The 19775-nt window shown below is 44.3% G+C and overlaps 3 protein-coding genes across 6 annotated transcripts in view; 1 reads left to right on the top strand and 2 right to left on the bottom strand.

Annotated features, from left to right (window-relative positions):
• fam49bb (family with sequence similarity 49 member Bb) overlaps positions 1-6183 on the bottom strand; it is a 37309-nt gene extending 31126 nt beyond the window's left edge. Inside the window, exon 1 of the mRNA XM_079576164.1 lies at positions 6071-6183. The gene's annotated coding sequence lies outside the window, so the exon portion shown is untranslated. The remainder of the gene's footprint in view (positions 1-6070) is intronic.
• An 834-nt stretch (positions 6184-7017) lies between these two features.
• eef1a1l3 (eukaryotic translation elongation factor 1 alpha 1, like 3) lies at positions 7018-10202 on the top strand. Its single transcript, XM_079576166.1, has 7 exons — positions 7018-7233; positions 7312-7491; positions 7558-7854; positions 7916-8066; positions 8143-8399; positions 8469-8703; positions 8784-10202. Exons 1-7 carry the CDS (start codon positions 7090-7092, stop codon positions 8885-8887), a joined length of 1368 nt encoding a protein of 455 aa, XP_079432292.1. The 5' UTR covers positions 7018-7089; the 3' UTR covers positions 8888-10202.
• asap1b (ArfGAP with SH3 domain, ankyrin repeat and PH domain 1b) overlaps positions 10132-19775 on the bottom strand; it is a 51217-nt gene continuing 41573 nt past the window's right edge. The window contains exons 15-29 of one of the 4 annotated variants that reach the window (XM_079576163.1): positions 18847-18980; positions 18538-18629; positions 18265-18451; positions 16668-16753; positions 15994-16109; positions 15848-15915; positions 15418-15525; positions 14883-15111; positions 13951-14019; positions 13140-13301; positions 12015-12093; positions 11843-11907; positions 10708-11312; positions 10488-10610; positions 10132-10378 (exon numbers count right to left, since the gene is read on the bottom strand). In XM_079576163.1, the coding sequence (XP_079432289.1) occupies positions 10304-10378; positions 10488-10610; positions 10708-11312; positions 11843-11907; positions 12015-12093; positions 13140-13301; positions 13951-14019; positions 14883-15111; positions 15418-15525; positions 15848-15915; positions 15994-16109; positions 16668-16753; positions 18265-18451; positions 18538-18629; positions 18847-18980 (2198 nt within the window). In that variant the 3' untranslated portion in view covers positions 10132-10303. The remainder of the gene's footprint in view (positions 10379-10487; positions 10611-10707; positions 11313-11842; positions 11908-12014; positions 12094-13139; positions 13302-13950; positions 14020-14882; positions 15112-15417; positions 15526-15847; positions 15916-15993; positions 16110-16667; positions 16754-18264; positions 18452-18537; positions 18630-18846; positions 18981-19775) is intronic. The other 3 variants (XM_079576160.1, XM_079576161.1, XM_079576162.1) reach the window with 3 other exon arrangements.

Consider the following 19775-nt stretch of genomic DNA (forward strand, 5'->3'; position numbering starts at 1 on the left):
CTTTCTCAGTGTGGAGAATCGGACTTAGTCACTTCCTGCTGTTTCTATACGCCGGGTTTCTGCCTTTGACATGCACTTTCTACAGACGACTAAACTGTGCAGAATGTATTAGAATGTATTTAGAGACCCTCTTTAAAAGCCCTACACATTCCTTAGTACCCAGAAGTGTAATATTTGTTTTGTCATTTGAGAGAAAAATACAGTTATGGGCATTGTATGTAATTAAGCCTTTTTAATCGATCGTGAACTAGCAGCTTGTTGACATGAACATGACAGTATTGCTCCTTAAAGGCTGTGAAACGTAATCCCTGTGAAGAATTGGGATGCAAGAAATCCACTAGGAAAGTCAAGAAATGAGTTTGAGCCACAACTAGCAATCTCTCATATAGGTCCTTTACTATGGTACAACATCTGGTAGCCAACGGCTTCCCAGTCCTGTTCTGTGGCTTTGGTTGGTGGTTTGTAAAGGTGTCAACTTTTTTGTCACATAGAAAGTTGCACAATGCAATCAATAAAGGTCTGTACATTTCTGAATGATTTCTAATTAGGCTTCGACCTCGCCTGTATGTGGTTGATGGGTTGACAACAGTTTGATGGTGAACGTCTATAGAAAAAAATTGCATACGAGTATCCCCCTCATGACATCAGCAGGTGGGCATGGTTTGTTTTGAGCTTTTGAGAAAGAGGCAGACTGAATAATAAGGAGTTCATGCAAATGAAATGCCACATCTCCAGGTATGGGAGAGAAAGTCATCATACCTTGAATAAAAGGAGAAAAAAAAAAGGCAGTTGAGTCATGGACAAGGAGCCTTTTAAGATTGTGTAGTTCAATCACCCCTGCACATGAGCGGGGTTTGCATAGTCAGGCGACACACACACACAGGAGAGAACAATAGCACAACAGCACAACAGAGAGAACAAATGTATTGCCTCGGGGCTCACCTGTCAGAGGACATGACGCCGAGGCGGAGCTACACGCGTTCAAAGGGCTCTTTCTACCAACCGTCTGTCTCTCTGGATATTAACAAAACTAAAGAAGCTTGACATTTGTTTACCACATAAAACTTTAAACCAAACTTTCATGGACAAATAAATAAATGTACCTGATTATATAAATGAATCCTGATTCTTTCTTAAATATTGCACTTGAGTAACTGAAAAAACATGCTAAAAAAAAGTCCTAAAGTGTTTTGTTAGGGGAAAATGACTGTGCTGCTTTGTATTTTCAAGCCCTCTGTAATCAATTACTCTAAATCGTGAGCATAACACAACCTTTTGTTTACAGTGCCTGCAGCTATCTAGTATTTTGACAACTTGTGGCTAGAAGGATCAAACCGTGGCCTGTGTACGTAAGCACGATACAGACCTATGCATTCAATTTAGGTGATACTTGGGGACATTGACCTCAGGATCCATCATATTTCTAAAATGGGACAAGTTTTCCATGACGATACAGACAATAGCAAGAGCATCATAAAAGTGGGATGGCCAGTGTCTATGGCTCTTAACAGTGGCGGCTGCTAATGCGTAATTACTGAAAGATTACGTATTAACAGTGGTAATCCATAATTTACTGCAATCTCAATATTGCGCAATAGATTAGGACAATGCCTCGTTACCTTTAGAGTTGGAAGATTGAAATCTTTGTAACTATCTCTCATATATTGTTGACGAATACAGAGAATCGCTAACAAAAATAGCAACATTTTGACAACATCATAGCGACCACACCTACCCTGTATGACAATGAAGTGACTGAGTTCCAGGCTGGCTTTATGTGGTGGTTTCACACTTAGCAGAGCTGGAGGAATGTTTTTGTGCGGGGGATGCATGAAGACGACCGTTTCATGTAAATTGCGATTTTCTAACATGCTGGTGCTCCATCTGTGGCAACACCCTGCTCCATGGAGTCCAGCGACATGTGGGCGGCCCTGGAGAGGTCTTACGGTAGCCTGCTTCTGCACACAGCATCAAGCTTGGTCCATCGTATCAAGATACTTTTACACTTTTTCGATAATAGGCTTGAAACAGTACTGGAAATGGCATAACATTAAATGAATCGCAGTCATATGGCCTTCCACAATATCACAACATCACTCAAATGCATTGCTTTGATGCTGCAGCAGAATGTGATAAAAAGCAGTAGCTACAGACAGAACATGATCCTTGGCTCTGCTAAGAGTTAAAGGTAAGGTCAGCACTCAGCAGCAGGCAGTGTTATTACATACCGGTAGTTATAAAGTCAGGCTTGGGTGTTTTAACCTTATGATCTAGTGCTGGTTTCTTCAATAGAATCTGGCAGCCAAAACATGGGGCTTGTTTAATAAACAAAAACAACAAAATTTGCAATACACTTCTATATGAAGCAAAAGGTCATTTCAAAATTGACCAATAAGACAACTGTCCAATCAGTGTCGGATTCGAATAGGTTTTTTTCTCACATCTGAAGACGCAGAGAGGTAATGTTATAATTAGCTTAAACTGAGAAACATCACATGAAATAACACATTTCATGTTTCACCTTTGTTTTCTGGTCGACCGGCGTCAAAGCCAAAACTTAAGGAATAAATCTAGGCTTAATTAGAACTATATAAGGAAGATCAAGGTAAAAATAAATAAGTAAATATTATTTTATTATTTAGGAGCACTTTTTGTTAATAGATTTTTTACTTTTGTGGTTTTATGTTGTTACTTCTGTTTTTATTCACTCATGTACAGCACTTTGTGATTTATATCTGCGAAAAGCGCTATACAAATAAACTTTACTTACATTTCAGATTGTGTAAACAAAACATTTCAAATCTTTGCCAGATGGAGGACCTCATCCATTATGCAATACACTGCACTTTAGGTCTTGCAATATGGATCATTTGCTCTAACAGTTTGCTGATATGTAGTGTAATTTTTTGTCAGTTCTATAGGATCGTCTGACTGGCGTGTTCCTCTCCTCTCTGCTGTGTGTTGAGCGGCCTCCGATTCAAGCCCGAGGGTTTTTTAGGATATCTGAGTAAAAAGGTGTGGGGGTAGGGGCCTGCTCTGTCACACCATTTTCCCTTTTCAGGAGCTGGCGTTATTTATAGCCCAGTGTGAAGTGTTTCTATGCAAACTCCATTTCTGTGTTTACTGTAAAGATGCTGCGGCACAATGGCAGCATCCTGATGGGGCTCTTTTAGACGCTGGCTGGCCCGCAGTCACAGATACAGCTCTCCACTCTGCTCATTAAGTGCTGCTCAGGGCTCCAGATAAGGCCGGCATCGTCAGAGCAGTGCGGGAGTTTAGACTGGCAAACGTAACCGACTCGGGCACATCAAAAGTGGAGCGCTCCCACGGGCCGAAGGCTACGAAAACAAACCACCAAAATACAGACCCTGTGCAGGAGGAGGATGAACTATTTGAAAAATTCATGGCACAAGCTGCAGCAGATTGCGGGGCAGTTTAGTAAGCTGCGAAATGTGAATAATCCCAGTGAGCAAAAGCTGATTAAAACCAATTCTGCAATGCTTTTTTTTGTGTGGAGAAATTAGGAAGTGAAGTAACCTATGACTGACCCATTTTATTTCTTTGTAAAACTAAGTTGGTCAGAGGTTTATTCAACATTTTCAGTGGTATACTACTCAAATTACTGTCAATTTGTTCTGCTAGAATAAATCAACAGAGTATAAAATTGTGATGGACGAGAGTACACTATGCTGAAGGGGGCACAGTCAGAGTTTCCAAGCAGCCTCACACACGACTGTCATCATTTCAACTCCGATCCGTCATGGGCAAGAACAGACACGCAGGAGAAATGAATGAAAGGGGAAGGGGGGGACGGGGACTCCAGAGCATGAGCCAACCTTTGCGATTGCAGAGGTCAATAACCATTTCCAAAAGCGTCCGAGTGAGACGACTCTGGAATCAGGCGCTTTCATCGTTTCATCATCGGCATCATGGAAGTGGTGCAAGCTGCGGTAACGGGCCAAAAATCGCTTAGGGAGGAACTTCATACTAATGCGCAAACGGCATTATAGTAGTAGAGCATGGGAAGGAATCGATACTGTTCTGTTCCGCGAGACCTTCGATAGCACCTGGCCTGTTGCCTTTGCCACATGACGCAGCTCGATTCGAGAGGCTGGGATGGGTATCGCTTTTCTTTCGCCTAAGGAGGAACACAACACATGTCAGGGAAACACTAGGAGATGAAGCAGGAGCCCCATAGTGAGAATGCAGAGAGAATGATGAAGTCAGCAGACGGGGTGTGCTCTCGGTAGCCGCCCCCTGCCCCCCCTCTCCTCCATGACTCAACACGCTGACAAACTTCACTTAAACCACACATTCGTTCCCCTAACATAATCAAAAGAGTAGGATCTCGTATTGAGAAAAAGGTCTGTCCTCAAGTTACCCCCGCAGGATGACTGGAAAACTATTAATAATTAAAAATGACTATATGGCACTCTTTGCGCACAAGAACTGCATCTCATTGCAGCTATAGAGCTCGGGATTGTGTTGCTAAGGCAGTCAAAGCATCTATTGATTTAAGGATGTTTTTATTATGCAAATAAGCTACTTTACATTTATGGGAAGATGTTAATTATATAACTGAGCCAAAGCCATCTACAATAAGCTTCAACATCTGTCCAGAGCAGGCAGTCTTTGGGATTACACAGGCTTATAGTAACTTAGTTGTATGCAGTGAATCATATAAAAAGGAAACTATTGCTGAATGATTTCCTCCAATGCAATATTCCATCTCTCTGCTCCACTGAGAACACAGAGACATGGCACAACAAGTCGCACCATGTCTGTCAGTGCTGCAGCAGTGGCAAGCCATGTCTCATCCACTTCTGTATGTTTTTCACTCCGCTGTGAGGAGACACATAGGTAAACAGGTAGAATAACAGCCTTATGCGAGAACATTCTAGATCAAAAGGAAATACTGCCATCATCGGAGAGACATCAAAGAGGCAAAGTGACACGGCATATATTTCTCAAACAGCTCAATCAAGGTACACCTTTTTCTATAACAACAAGAATCAGACGCGTGTAATTAAACTGCCAGACAAACGTCTCATCAGCTTTGCATCATGACCACAAGTATTTGCCCGGAATACCATGAGAAGGTGTCTTACTGGACGTTTCGCTTCCACTTTCAGGGCCTGTGAGTGCAGAAGTGGAAAGGAAATAACAGACTTCCGTGCTGGTCTGGCAGCTGAAGCAAACAAAAAAGTGCACTTGGCGTGTTTGAATGAAAAAAGTTCAGACACATCAACAAGAGTTTGAATTACAGAGAAGAGTCAGTGCAGTCTTAACAGAAAGGAAATAAACAAAACATATTCAAGGCAATATGCATTTGCACTACAATGAACGATTGACTAATATAAAATTATTTCAAACAAGGTCTCATTTGCAAAGGCTTTAGTCATTAATCTACTTTAGCACTGCAGGGAAGCACTTGCAGTGCAAGCTTAGCACAATTATTTTTCTATGACCCATTTTAAAGCCTGCATTGATCAGATTGTTAATCACATGTGAGAGCATACAAATGAGCTGGAGGCTGTTCCCCACTGTCAGGGGGTGCATTTCCTTTGATGGTGCTGCTCAGCATCATTCATTTTAGTGCCTTTAAAAGGGCAGTCCTATCGGCGCACACACGTCTCAATTAGACCGGGGCAGATTAGGCTTTATAGTGTAGCGAACAGGAGAGCAGGCTAATAACCTGGCATTAGTAGACAAATATGGGTCAGGCACGCTGCATTCAGTGCCTCGGGCTAAAAGAAGGGTAAATGTAGCTCGCAGTGCCGCCAAGGTTGTGCCCTGAAAAGGGGAAGTGAATATTCAATCGAAAAGAGGATGTATCCTGTCTTGTGCTAATATAAAGCATTGTTAAGTGGTGAAAGGCGTAAATAGTAACTTAACAAACGCTACGTGCGCTTCAATTTGACCGGATCCATTCATGAAACATTATAATTTCTTCCTCCCAACAAGACACAACACACTGAACCAAGTCAGAATAACAAGCAGGCGATGGACTTTAAGATGGACTCTGGTTTTCACTGTTCCAGCTGAATAAAGTAATGTGTGTAAGTCTTACCTTGATGCTCGTAGAGCACTCGTCTGGACACCACGCTAGAAACCAGCGGCAGAGGCTCAAAGAAGAGAAAAGCGATTTGCTGTCGCTGTTTCCGGGTTGGGCACTGAGCGTCATGCGGGCCGTCAAAACGAGAGCGGCTCGTTTTATTCACCCTGTGAGTGCGGAGGGCGGGGAGATCAACATTACAAAGCACATGTGGAAAGCGCCGCCCATCTGGCGAGTCCTGATGTTTTTATGGAGTTACTCTCACAGATTATCTTTCCATTTGAAGTAAATATTACTAATTTAAATTGATAGCTTTAGGATGCAAAATAAATGTGAAGGTAGAATTTTAAATCATTTTCTTGACCAAACTGGCTATTAAAAAATTGTGTTTACAAATGTAGCCTATGAAAGATTTTTTTCTTGTTTTAAATACAGGCCTATATATTTTAATAAGTATGTAGGCCTTTGAGTTATTTACTTGCCCGGTTATTTTATACATCGGTGACTACTCTGACAAGGAGCAGTTTAAGTATCGCACTCTGGAGTTAACTTTTCACCTGCTTTGCTCCACGTGGGACGACTCCTCATCTTTAGTTTGCTCTTCATGCGAATTACTGGGGCGCATCCGTCAGCGCCACTATCATCTTGCTCCAAGGCTTTCATGTCCAAACACACCTGGGTGTAACTTGAGAAGACGGCATGAGCAACCTATAGGAGCCAGCAACTGAAGACAATCAAATAATAGGGCATGGGTGTCTTAAAAACCTATAAAGCAACTATGTAAACCTATTATACACGCAGATAAATCATTATTAACGCTAACTTTGACCTCGGCTGCGTGACGTCATTTCCCAAATGAACAAGCGGTGACCAATCAGCCTAATTAGCAGCACACCGGGCGCTGATTGCACATAAAGCCCACTCAAACCTCTGGCCTGGCGCATTTGCTCTGAGAGTTTGAAAGTGTGGGTCATTGATACGTAGTTGCAGCAACAACACCACAACCTGTTTCAGAAGCCAACCAACTTGTTACTATGGTCAAGGAAAAGACTCACGTCAATGTGGTCATTATTGGCCATGTGGACAGCGGCAAATCCACCACCACTGGACACCTGGTCTACAAGTGCGGAGGAGTCGATCAGAGAAAACTGGAGAAGTTTGAGAAGGCTGCAGCACAGGTAAGCTGAAGATTTCACTGTGTTGCTGCATATACATAAATAAATAAGCCTCACTAATGGCTACATTTGGTCTAACAGCTGGGAAAGAGCTCCTTCAAATTTGCCTGGGTGTTGGACAAACTTAAAGCAGAGCGGGAGAGAGGAATCACCATTGACATATCGTTGCTGAAATTCAACACTCAGAAGTTCACCATGACCATAATCGATGCTCCAGGTCACCGGGATTTCATTAAAAATATGATCACTGGAACATCACAGGTGGGTACAAGCACTACATAAAAATCCCTTGTGTCTGTTTAATTCATGATTCATTTTGTGTCCCAGGCTGATGTTGCCCTTCTGGTGGTTTCTGCTGCAAAAGGAGAGTTTGAGGCTGGGGTGTCGAGAAGTGGTCAGACCAGAGAGCATGCCCTGCTGGCCTACACGCTGGGGGTGAAGCAGATCATTGTCTGTGTGAATAAGATGGACATGACTGAACCACCGTACAGCCAGAAGCGCTATGACGAAGTTGTTCGTGGCGTGACTGGCTTTCTCAAAAAGATTGGCTATGACACGGCAACTGTCCCCTTTGTTCCCATCTCTGGTTGGACAGGAGAGAACATGATTACAGTGTCACAGAGGGTAAGATTCAACGATTTTAAATTACATTAATTCAGTCAACCTCCATATGCATTTCTTACAGATGCCATGGTTCCAAGGCTGGAAAGTCAGAAGGCGAGAGGGACATGCAAATGGTAAAACTTTGCTAGAAGTCCTGGACTCCATTCAGCCACCTGTGCGCACCATCGATAAGCCTTTACGATTACCTCTGCAAGATGTCTACAAAATAGGAGGTGGAGACATTTACAAGCAAATGTATTATAGGTACAGATGTGAAGGTGCTTAACATTTTATCACTCTGGATCTTAGGTGTTGGAACAGTTCCAGTTGGCAAAATTGAAACTGGCGTTCTCAAACCTGGCATGACCCTCATGTTCTCTCCGGCCAAATTAACTGCTGAGGTAAAGTCCATTGAGATGCACCATCAGGGTTTGGAGACTGCACTCCCAGGACACAATGTTGGCTTCAACATTAAGAACGTGTCTGTGAAGAACCTACGCCGGGGAGATGTGGCTGGGAACGCCCAGCAGGACCCTCCTTCAGATGTCAAAAGCTTTGAGGCCCAGGTTGGTTACCTTTTAAAATAAAAAAAAATAAAAAAATCATCCTTACCATCTCAATCTTTTGTGTCATAGGTCATCATTCTAAATCACCCTGGCAAAATCAAGACCGGTTACTCTCCTGTCCTGGACTGCCACACGGCCCATGTGACCTGTCGCTTTGCAGAGCTGAAGGAGAAGCTGGACCGCCGCACAGGGAAGAGGGTGGAGGCTCATCCACAGGTCCTGCAGTCCGGAGACGCAGCAACTGTCAAACTGGAGCCCATCAAGCCCATGTGTGTGGAGAGCTTCTTCACGTATCCACCCCTTGGTACAGCATCTACTTCACTAAGCTCGAAACATCCCATTTCTGTTCAGCAATGCCTTCCATGTTTCTCCTTTCACCCACAGGTCGCTTTGCAGCCAGAGACCTCAAACAGACTGTTGCTGTTGGAGTCATCAAGTCAGTGGACAAAGATCCAGGCACCAAACTCAAAGCGCAAGTGTGTAAATAAGTTAATATTTACCAGACTTCTGGTAATTGTACTTTTATTTTAGCAAGTTGTACTGTGTTATCACAGTTGTATTTATTTTCTTAATCAAATGTACTTGTGTTGCTCTTCAATCCAAGTCTAGAACTGGATGATGTATTTTAGTTTAACTTTTGAAAGTGACGAAATAAAGAATTATCTGCATTTTCTTTTTGCGTACTTGAGCAGTTTCTACGTTTGGTCTGGTATTAAAGGTTTTTGGTGGCAGTAAGAAAAGGGATACAGTTTAGGTACAGCACTTTTAATGATACAATGGGTTTGTTCCTTACATGGGAAGAACTGCAAGTCAGTGAGGTTTGGGTGAAAATACATGGTTCTTTAGCCTTTAAGCCCAACCTGCAAGTACAGACCTCTGATTTACAGGCAAAGTGGAAATGTGCTAAGTCCAGTAACATGGAATGATTTTAAAATCTTCAAGCTCATGAGGTTTACAATGTGTACACACTAGTACTAGCCTTTAAAATTAAGTTATTGCTAAGTTGTCCTTTTTCCATACTTGACTAAAACTAATAGTGGCTTTACAGGATACTTATGGTAGTCCCGCTTTTAGTGGCTCTTCAAACCCTGAGGTGAGCGTCTTCCAACTTGGCACTCTACACTCAATTCCAGTCATTGTTACACCATGCACAGAGCGGTTAAGACTGTGGGGATGGTGTTGAACTCAGCTTACATAGTGGACAGTGTAACAAGGAGCTAATTTGTGACCTACAGTGAACCACAGGCTTTGATATTCCACCACACAATAGCAGGTTTTATACTGTAAAACAACCAGAATACGTGTACACACAAAGCAAGCAAGAACAAGGAGTACAATTAATGAAATCTTCATCTCGGGAGGGTCTGTAGGAGACTTCTGCCACTTCATTTAAATCGTGGTAAACGGGGGAGGCAAGACACAAATGACATGACCTAGTTCACATTCCTTTTTCTTTATCCAGAAATATAAGCTGATAGTTACTCGAGGGCCTTTAAAAATTAAGATAAAATTCAATCTCCACCGCCCTGATGCTTAGTCTGACAGGTAGAGAGCAAATGGTACATGTTTTGTACAATAAAACATGTACACTCACACACAAATATATATATTTACATACATATATACACAGTAACAGCATAAACATAGACTTTAGGTAAGTGCTAGGGTTCTGAGGCCTGGTCAAAGCCGTGCTATAGGGTTAGATAATACTGGTAGAGGAGGAATACACACATTCTTTGTACAGCATGGACTGGATATCCATGGCTAGATGAGCCTTATTGGGTTTCTGCTTTTTTTTTTTTTTTTTCTCTTCAGGACACTTGTCTTGTGGCGATGGGTGTTACAATAGCTATTTACAGGGCCTCCAAATTCAGGGAGAGGTGCAGTGCAAGTCTTTCTGGTCGTCAATCACTCAGGATGTGCACAAAAGACATGGGAAACACCCCCTTCCTGTCCGGTTCTCCTTCAATGTGACCGATCTGAAACAAAAGGGAAACGGACGTGATGAGACAAAGTGCCTCTTGTATCATTCTTCCAACGGCATTTAAAAGGCAACAAAAAGGAACGGGCCCTGAAGGTCAGACTTACCCACCACTCCTGGTCCTCTTCACCTGTTACTATAATCACTTCGCCTTCAGCAAACGTCAGCTCATCGTCGTTGTCCGCCTGGCAGTCATAGATGGTCTTCACTCGGCGCGCTTTGCTCTTGCCCTGTTTGTGGGGAAAGTAACTGGTTAGAACTGCACAAAATATACGTCTAAATATGTCTAAGCAAAGGATTCTCAAACCCAAGCGTAAACGTTCATACCGTGTTGATCTTCCTAGGAAGGGGCACTGGAGTTTCGGCCATCCCCGCCGGAGTCCCATTGGCGTCCTCTGCTGCGGGCTGCGGGGAGGAGGGCACCATCGCCACTTGCTGATTGGGTGACGGTGAATCCTGGGGCGTGGCTTGAGGCGTGGGTTGGGGCGTGGACGGGGGCTGCGCCGGCGTCGTGGCTTGGGGCTGAGCTTGCGCGTGCGACTGCGGAGGGGGCGGCGGCTGCGTCTGAGGCCTCTGCAGCGTGTCCGGAGGCTGCCTGGGCGCGGACTCGGACGGGCCCGCTTTAGGGTGAGGCAGGTCGGACAGCTGCGGCTTGGGAGGCAGGTCCTTGAGCTGGGGTTTGGGGGGCAGGTCCCCCAGCTGAGGCTTGGGGGGCAGCTCGGACAGGTGAGGTTTCGGGGGAAGGTCTCCCGGTTTGGGAGGCAGCTCGGAGGGCTGCGGTTTGGGCGGCAGGTCCCCGGGCTGGGGCCTGTCCGGGGCAGGGGCCTTCTGGGGGGTGTCCGATCCCGGGGGCGACTTCTGGAAGACCTCTGGAGGAAGGCTGGGCTTATCCATCGACGGGTGGTGGATAGTGTCTATCTTCCGCAATGCCACTGAACAATACAAGAAAGAAAAATACTAAGTAATGAAATGTAAATACCATTAAGCAAAAAGCTCAGGAACTACCATTAGCTCTCCAGCCCCCCAATGGATTAGCTACTCTTCAGCATAATATGATTATTGGTGAAACTACCTGCATGTAAATCACAAAAACTATCCAGTATCATCAGCATAAGTAGCCCTTTTTCATATTTTTTGTGTAAAAGGAGCTCAAGAGGGAAAAGGTTAGAGACCTGTGTCAAATAGAAATTAAAGTAGAGTAAAATGTTGTATCAAGCCATAAAACTTACATAAAGACTTTATGCTAAGACTCTCGCTATGATTTATACCAGCTTTTGTGTAGTACCAAGAGTGAAATAGTTATTTTTTAATTGGGCAAACATGTGATTGGATAACGTGAATATCCCATGAATAGTATCCTTGTTGATGAATGCCTGTAGATTTTAAAAATTAATCAGATGAGATATTTCATAACTTTGTTCTCTGCACAAACAGGAAAACCCGACACCAACAGTTTTCGTACCTTTCTGAGGTAGTTTGGGCAATACCCTCGGACCAAGTGTAGACTTTGTGTTACTTGAAGTAGTGCTGTTGAAGAGAACATCAGCGGTTTCAAGATTTTCACACACATATAAAGAGAGAACAAACACAGACAGATGCAACATTAGAGCATTTTGAGACAATGTTTCTGATACCTTTGCTGCTGAGGAATGCCTTCAAATTTATTAGACACGGGCGACATCTTGGTGACAGGAGGAGGGGTGGAGTCGCTTCCTAAAATATTAACAGCCACCACGACAAACACATTATTCAACACATTGTTGAAGAAGTCGGCGCAAAAATGTATTTGATATCAATGTGGAAATAAACATGCTGTGATGGTTAAAGAAAACAATGAGGGAGGCGTCATCTGGCTGAGCTTTCCATGAGGCTGATTATTTGTGGTTTTAGTGCAATAAAAAGTGTCGTCAGTGACATAGTGGCAGTGCTCGGTGTTATAAGTGTGACAAGATGCACAAAACACTACATAAAACAAATGATAACATCTACATAAAGCAACAGAGCTATTATACACAAGGGGAGTGCAAACCTGATCAAATAAATTGACTTTAAAAAAAATATTTTTGAAGATCATCTGACGTTTTACAAAGACTATACTCAATGTATTACAGTGATCAGCAATAAACACAGCTTTGCGGCGAAGACTAGAGCTTGCCCTACTTTTGGAAGCAGTTTTGGGACGGTACATTGTGTAATGTATCATATCAGGTGAAGCCAGAAAGTATATTTTAGAAAGTTAAACATGTGCTTCTGTTCCACCTCTCGTGGGAAACCAGTGCCTAGAAACTTCAAAGGCTCACTGTGGTCTTGTACAATACAGGTTTATAACAAATTGTTTTTTTGTATGATCGAGGTCAAGAAAATAACGAGTGCACACGGGAAGTACTCCCTGGATGCACCTAAAGAAATAAAACTTGACAGCATTGACATCTGAGATTTTAACCATGTTACAATGTGATTTCATAAAACTTCACCTGACTCATTCTGATCATTTCAGGGCTCAAATAACTACATTATATCTTGCTAATAGTTGCCCATGAATCGTTTTTATCTGTATCAGCCAGTTTCAATTCTTCCAGTGAGTGCCAAATTGCTTTTACACGTTTCCTTACATTATTTTATAGCCATACTGTCTTTACTATGACCTCTCCTTTGCTGCATGTTTGTAATTCATTGACTATAGTGAAGCTGGTTTCCATGTGAACCTTTGCACTCCACAATGGATATAACACCGTCTCAGGTACTGCCTTCGTGCTCACCCCCAGTTAAGCCCCCTTTACTGTGTGGACTGTGGGAGAGCGGGCTGGGTGGGTCAGACAGGGTGCGTTTGTGTCCGGGAGGGGGGGGCGGTGGCCTCTTCTTGGACAGGGTGGAGCTGCCTCCCGGGGTGAGTGCGGAGGGTGGGCCGGATGGGGGCGGAGCTAGAGGAGCAATACATAAAAACACATGAGGAGATGAGGTCCCGCCACCCCACCACCAACGTTCCCCAAAAAAATGAAAAATAAAAACAAAATCCCGACAAAACAACAAACAGAAGCAGAGGGTAAAAGGAGGAGGACGACGGCTCACAAAGGGGGCTTGGGCTGTCGGGGGGGGGGGGATAAAGACACAACGAGGAATGACATTAGACCATAATTCATCCGGGGAAGGCAGCCAACAGGTATAGAACAGGTACATCTGGAAGGAGATGCAAACAGTTAAAGGGACAACAGTGTTTCCATGTTATCTGTGGGTAGGTATAGAGGTGTGTGGTTACAGTAGAGAGAAAAAGTCAAAGTGAAGCAGCTAATAGAGAGCTCAGCCAGAGAGGTGGTCAGCTGTGGTAAAGGTTTATCAGCTCAAGGATGGTGGACCTCGGTAATGTCAGATTTTTAAATAAAGCAGATGAGCGAAAGGCCCCGTCTGCCTTCATCAACATCCTATTGTTTGCATAAAAAAACTCCACCAGCCTGTAAATCTGAGCGGAAATGGCCGAAACAGTGAAAGGGGGGGGGGGTAGAGAGAGTCGTAAATGGGGGGTAGGGGGGCACACAGCCGAGTAGAAGGAGAACATAAAATCAGGATATTCACTGATGTATGGTCGAGTGCCAGCCAGTGTGGCGTAGTGCGAATGAGAGCCAAGGAATGCCAAGTGTGGAGCTGGAAGAAGAATAAAGAGAAACAAAAAAAGAGAAGAAAGAAAGAGCGAGATGAGGAGTGTGGGAGAGCATTTGACGGTTATGTCAGGTCTCGAAAAGAAATCGCTCCCACACAATATAAAATAACGAGATGGAAGTCTTGTCCGTGACAGGCAAAGCAAAAAAGGGGACGAAAACTGCGCAAAAGCCTGGGCCCGACTCTTTCAGCACCTGCCGAGAGAGGGGGGGCCAGCGCTTCAGCTAATGTCAAGCGTCTGAGGAGTTAGCATGTATTAGAAGACCGTCCGCCCATACAGTCATAAATCACATGCCTGCAATTAATAACATTCAGCTGTATGTAAATGGTTCATGTGCACATCTTAGTCTAAAGAAACACTAAAGGTTACTCATATGAACTTGGGCTGTGTGAGTTCAACTTAAAATGTGCACACAGGCTGATGATGACTCCATCCATGGACTAAACTAAAGCTCTGTTTCGTAACACTGCCTGATAAGCAAAGTGGACGTCTGCTGTGTTTTTCAGTTACTCCTTACGAGGGGAGAGTTGTTTTTAATTGGGAAACTGCAGGCATAGCAGAATGTGTGCTCTGTCAGAACTTAATGAACGTGTACAGCCTTCCTTCCCTGAGTGGTGCACAAATTGGGCCGGAAAAACCATTAAACAATGCACCTTTGCACAAAACCATAGTGACATCAACATTTCAAGAAGCTAAGGCAGCAAAAACTTGTTAAAAATTATCAATAGCTTTCGCAGTTCTCTGTTGAAGGTGCAATAGGCCCCCGCTGACTTTAATTTGGCAAACATGTGGATGATTTAAGAAAATGACTCCTGTCTCCGCCACACTTGGAGCAGGCAGGTCTGACCTTTGCCCTGGTTCCTAGGGGGCAGCGGGGGTCCGTCCGCCACAGGGGAGGAGCTGAGGTCCGTGGAGGCGCTGTACATCTGGTTGGTGAAGGCGCTGTAGGACAGGCGCTGCTGCTTGTCCCTCTGGCTGATGAAGCCCGGCAGAGAGAGCTTGTCGTGGGGGGACAGGCTGGAGGAGTGGCAGAAGCTCTGAGGCCTGGGGGACCGGTCCTTTTTAATGGGACTAGGCTGCAGCGGGACACACAGGGAGGGCACAAGTTCAGAGAAGGCCATGAAGATTTGACATGTTGTATGGTCTTCTTTTAGTTAAGACCATGTTGTTGATTAAGATTCTCAATATCTACTAAATATTGAGTTGGACATATGACGCTGAAATGATGGAGCCTGGCAGACTCCGGCTCTGAGAACAGCGTAGTGTTACACAGTGAAGCTGCAGCAGAGTACTATAGTGCTCAATTAGATCCAGCCTCAGACCGGCTCTAAGTGGATTGCATTAGAACGTTCTGGGCTGTAATAACATAAAGCTTTTCAAACCTTGTCATCCAGGTCATCATCACTCTCATCCATCTCCTCCAGTCTGAGGCTCCACTCATACTCCACATGGATGTGGGGGTTGAACTTGCCCTCTGCGGCCTGCACAAGCTGACACACACAGGCAGACATCATTATACACTTGAATCACCCCGGATTTACATTAGAGTGCATGCTTATTTTACTGTTAATAATGAACAAACATTAAAAAAAACAGAAGTCTATGTTGCCATGTGCTAAAGGCAGACCTTAGAGTGCCCCCTAGTGGTTAAACTGAGCCTTCAATAGAACCCACTGTCGTTATTTAATCTGTGTAATTCGTAAGCTGCTTGATTTTGAGCAGAGATATCTTTGCGCCGATTAAAATGCAGTGTGACATCCCGAAAGAGGCTCCTGCTGTGCGGCCGAGCGTGTGCCACAGTGAAATACTTACTGCCTCCTCGCACTGAGTGTTCCTCAGTCGCCTGGCAACATCCAGCGCCGTCTCTCCGTTCTGATTGGCTGAAGGGGCAGCGAGCATAATCAACAGTTAGGGCTCATGTGTGCGCACAGATGACATTAAGAGCGGCTGTGACTCACTGATGTCCGTGGCCGGCTTTCCCCGCAGCAGCAACTTGAGGCACTCGGGCTTCTCATACATGCAGCAGTAATGCAGGGCCGTGTTCCCCCACTCCGTCTGCTTGTCCAGGTTACCACTGGGGACAGCAACACACTGAGGTCACACGTCTGAGGGGGTTTACGAGGGAGCAGGAGCGCAAAGAAGTCAGCGGTTTCTCCAATTAGTCAGATGGGTTTTAATGGATGCTAAATAAACAGCAGGGAAGTTATCTCACCCCCCCCCACCCAGTAAACTGTAATACATTTCGGATAGTGAGGCCAAAACATGACACTGTATTAATTACTGCTCTGGTTGTGTGCAGGCGGCGTGCAGTGGAGGCAGTGGCGGATAAACAATTGAAGAGAATGGAATAAATTAAGGAAGCGAACAAGTGCTTGACCCATTTCTGTTTGCCTTGTGGGAATCTACGCAGCGCACTGCACCGAGCTTTCGCCGCCGTACGTCTTTTGCTTAATTCGGCACAAAAATAGGAGACTTGCAGCCACTGAGATCAAGTCAAGAGTAAGTCAGATACAAGTCAAGAGTAGGTCAGATACTTTCTAAAAAAAAAAAAAAAAAAAGGATGAAAAGACAAACTCCCACGATAACCTTTTTTTATGTGTGAAGAGTCATGTTGGAATTTAAAAAGAAGTACCTGTTTTGCACAAGGAAGTCCACCAGGTGCAGTGAGGTCTGGTCAGCAGTCCTTACAGAGTAGTGCAACGCCGTCTCTCCAGTCTCCTGCAGGGGGCGATCAAAGACAGAGCAGAGGCGCGTGAGACAGCCAGGCCGCATCCTTGTGTCCCCCCCCCCTCTGTAGCGGTTAAACAAGCTGCGCTAAACAAAATGGCTCCTAAAATGGACATTTATATAAAGGTAACATCGAGTTATGCGGGAACATCATTTTTAGTGTGCCAGAATCTGTGCGTCTTTGAAGGCCACGGCGGGAATAATGACACGGGTATCACTTTTTTTATCACACTATTGTGTGTATTCTTAATTCATTGATTAAAAAAAAAGCATTCACAAAGCTTTCCTCATCATTTGTTAATTATTTATAAGCGCCTAACAAGATGCTGTGTGCGTTTCCATAGCAACATTGCACCAACACTGTGTCTGGCAGGTCGAAAATAGGAAAGGTTTGGGGCTAATTGTCGTCTTGTGGTCGAAACGTTATCACGGTTTGAGCAATAACGCTATAAATGGTAAACAGGTGCTTAGTAAATGCTTTATAATGGACGAATTAACGTTTAATAGCGGCGCAGTGCTCATTTTGGTGTTGCGCCCTTGCATGAGATGATTCCTGACATGTCAAGTCATCTATACCATCGGCGCTATATATAGAACAGCCTACACATCTTGCACTCGAGCCGGAGCGGAGGGCGTGTGTGGGACGCCTCTTGTGTCCGCAGCAGCAGCAGCAGAAGCAGACAGCAGCTTTTCAGACGCAAAGACAGCGGCAGATCACATATCGGTGAGTCAGACTTTAGAGGAGCGGCGGCAGCAGCAGCAGCAGCACCTTCTTCCCATGTCGCCGAATGAATACGCACTTTTGCTTTATCGTCGCAATATGCTCTTAATTTCTCAGCAGAGAGAGGACGGTGTGTGCGTTTTCAGACCGTTGACCTATTTATGTCACGGTTGGTCTGATCACACATGTTGTTTAGGGAGGAATTCTTTTACTGCGTGCTGCTTCAGGATAGTGCAGGGCATGAGGAGGGAGGGAGCAATGCTTATCGCAACATCCTCTGGAAATAAAAAGAAAGATAAAAAAAAACCTGTCTGGATCATATGTGTAACTGTAGTTTAGTGCTCTGAAATGTTTGTGAATCTTGTATGAGTCTAGCAGCTCATATTTCAGTCGTCTCTCCAGTGTCGGTGCTTTAAGACGTGTTTAAAATGTGCACTGTGAACCGAATACACTGATGACAACCGATGACATGATGCCCATGAAGTGCAGGCTCTAAGCAGCATATCGCCCCCTGCTGGTGAATTTCTCCAGATGAGTCAACCCTTCCCAACTGTTCCACCCATAACAAGTCACCAAACATTTCACCAAATGCTAGAAATGTGTCAGCATGTGGTTGTCCTCATGGAGCAAGAATAAGAAAAAAGAGAAAAGCCTCGCAAGCAAAAAAAACAAAAAAAAAAGAAAAAGGCTGGAATGAATCAACAAAGCAGTGGATGTCGGGTAAACAAAAAGCTATTTATCCTATTTATCTCTTAGCCTTCAGATTACGGGTCGAACTCACCGGCCCCGCTTCTGGGAGGGGCTCCATCAGCTCCACCCCCTCCGCATAGACCTGGATCAGAGACAGCAGGTCCCTTGACTGGACTGCCTCGAACAACTCGATCATTTTAGCTGCCGCAGATGAGCATGTTTTCCTCGCATACTTGTGGTCCACATACTTAGCGTTGATAAACTCCTTCCTCACTGTCCTGTGGGTGAGAGGCACATGGAGTCAGACACGGCATAAAGACATGACATGAAGACTTGATTGTTTCAGAGCAAATATAGTACTTACATGTCGCTTGAGGGATTGGGCTTTGGCGAAGGAGAAGGGAGGTTTCCCTCCATGATCTCATTGAAACTACTATTCCCTACATTCTTGGCCAGCTGGAAGAGAAGTGGTAAAAGTCGGGATGAGATCACGATATTGTTGACAAGCTTAACAGCATTCACATGTCCACGCAGAGAGGGTAAGTGCTTTGTTTGTAATGTTCTACATCAAAATAATGGGCTCGGAATGGCTGTGAAATTACAGCACTGAGGGGAATCCTGGTATCTGTAGACTCTTGTTAGGCTATAACTTAATTTGAAGAAAAAGACCTACCAAGAGTTCTGAGGTCCCTAACTTGTCCAGTTCCATGGATTGAATACGAGAGATGTGGACACCCATCTCACGGTGGATCCCAGAGCATTCAATGCAGGTCAGAATACCCAGGTTTGTAGACAACCACTTTGGATCTAAAAATAAAAATGAAAGGCATTAGAACTGCAAAATGACAAGTATAATTGACTCACAGATGGTTGGCCTAGATAGGATTTTCTTTCTCCTTTGAGCACTTTTTTTCACACATCTTCACAACAAAGAGAACACCCATTAAACCAAGTAAAGACAGACAGGTCTTGGAGATAAAATAACACAATTTTATGCAAAGAACAAGCAGAGAAAAGGTCACTGGGTGCATGTAACCCACAATGAGAGAACATCAGTGACCTCTATAGCTGCTTATAATACAGGCTAAATCTGCAAAGCCCTATGGAGGGATGTGCAGCGAGGACTATCAGATATGCAGATAACCTCTCTCTTGACTTCAGCCCGTAAAGTCATTTTAAATGTCACTAAAATCAATTGACATTTTGATCGAGTGCAGCGGCGCAAATCAGCTTACGGCCCATCTGTTGCGACAGCGTTAGCCGTGTGTAGGGACAGTCGAGAGGACAAGACCAATCACCCTGGATTGTAGGGGGTCGTCGTCACTGAGCGTGGATTACGTAAACCCCCGTGATGTAATGAAACTGTGTCTCAAACTTACAGTGGAAAGTAAGTGATGTCAAAATTATGGAGACTATACTTTGTATCTAATGGGGAAAATTATACATATAAGAACTACAACAGTGGTTCCCCCTTGAGTCATCCATTTATACTCCAAGTACCCCCTACCTCGAGGATCTTGCCAATATTGTTACAAAGCGACCAACTAAACTAAGATTATCCAGCATTTACTGTAATAGTGTGTTCAAAATGAGGCTGAAATA

Source organism: Gobius niger (assembly GCF_951799975.1).
Source record: "Gobius niger genome assembly, chromosome: 18".
NCBI classification, from domain to species: Eukaryota; Metazoa; Chordata; class Actinopteri; order Gobiiformes; family Gobiidae; genus Gobius; species Gobius niger.

Excerpts from the sequence above, each read along its gene's own strand:
- eef1a1l3 (XM_079576166.1), top strand. The coding sequence starts at position 7,090 with ATGGTCAAGGAAAAGACTCACGTCAATGTGGTCATTATTGGCCATGTG. Across the intron at positions 7,492-7,557 it reads TGATCACTGGAACATCACAG|GCTGATGTTGCCCTTCTGGT; the intron begins GTGGGTACAAGC and ends TTTGTGTCCCAG. Across the intron at positions 8,400-8,468 it reads TCAAAAGCTTTGAGGCCCAG|GTCATCATTCTAAATCACCC; the intron begins GTTGGTTACCTT and ends TTTGTGTCATAG.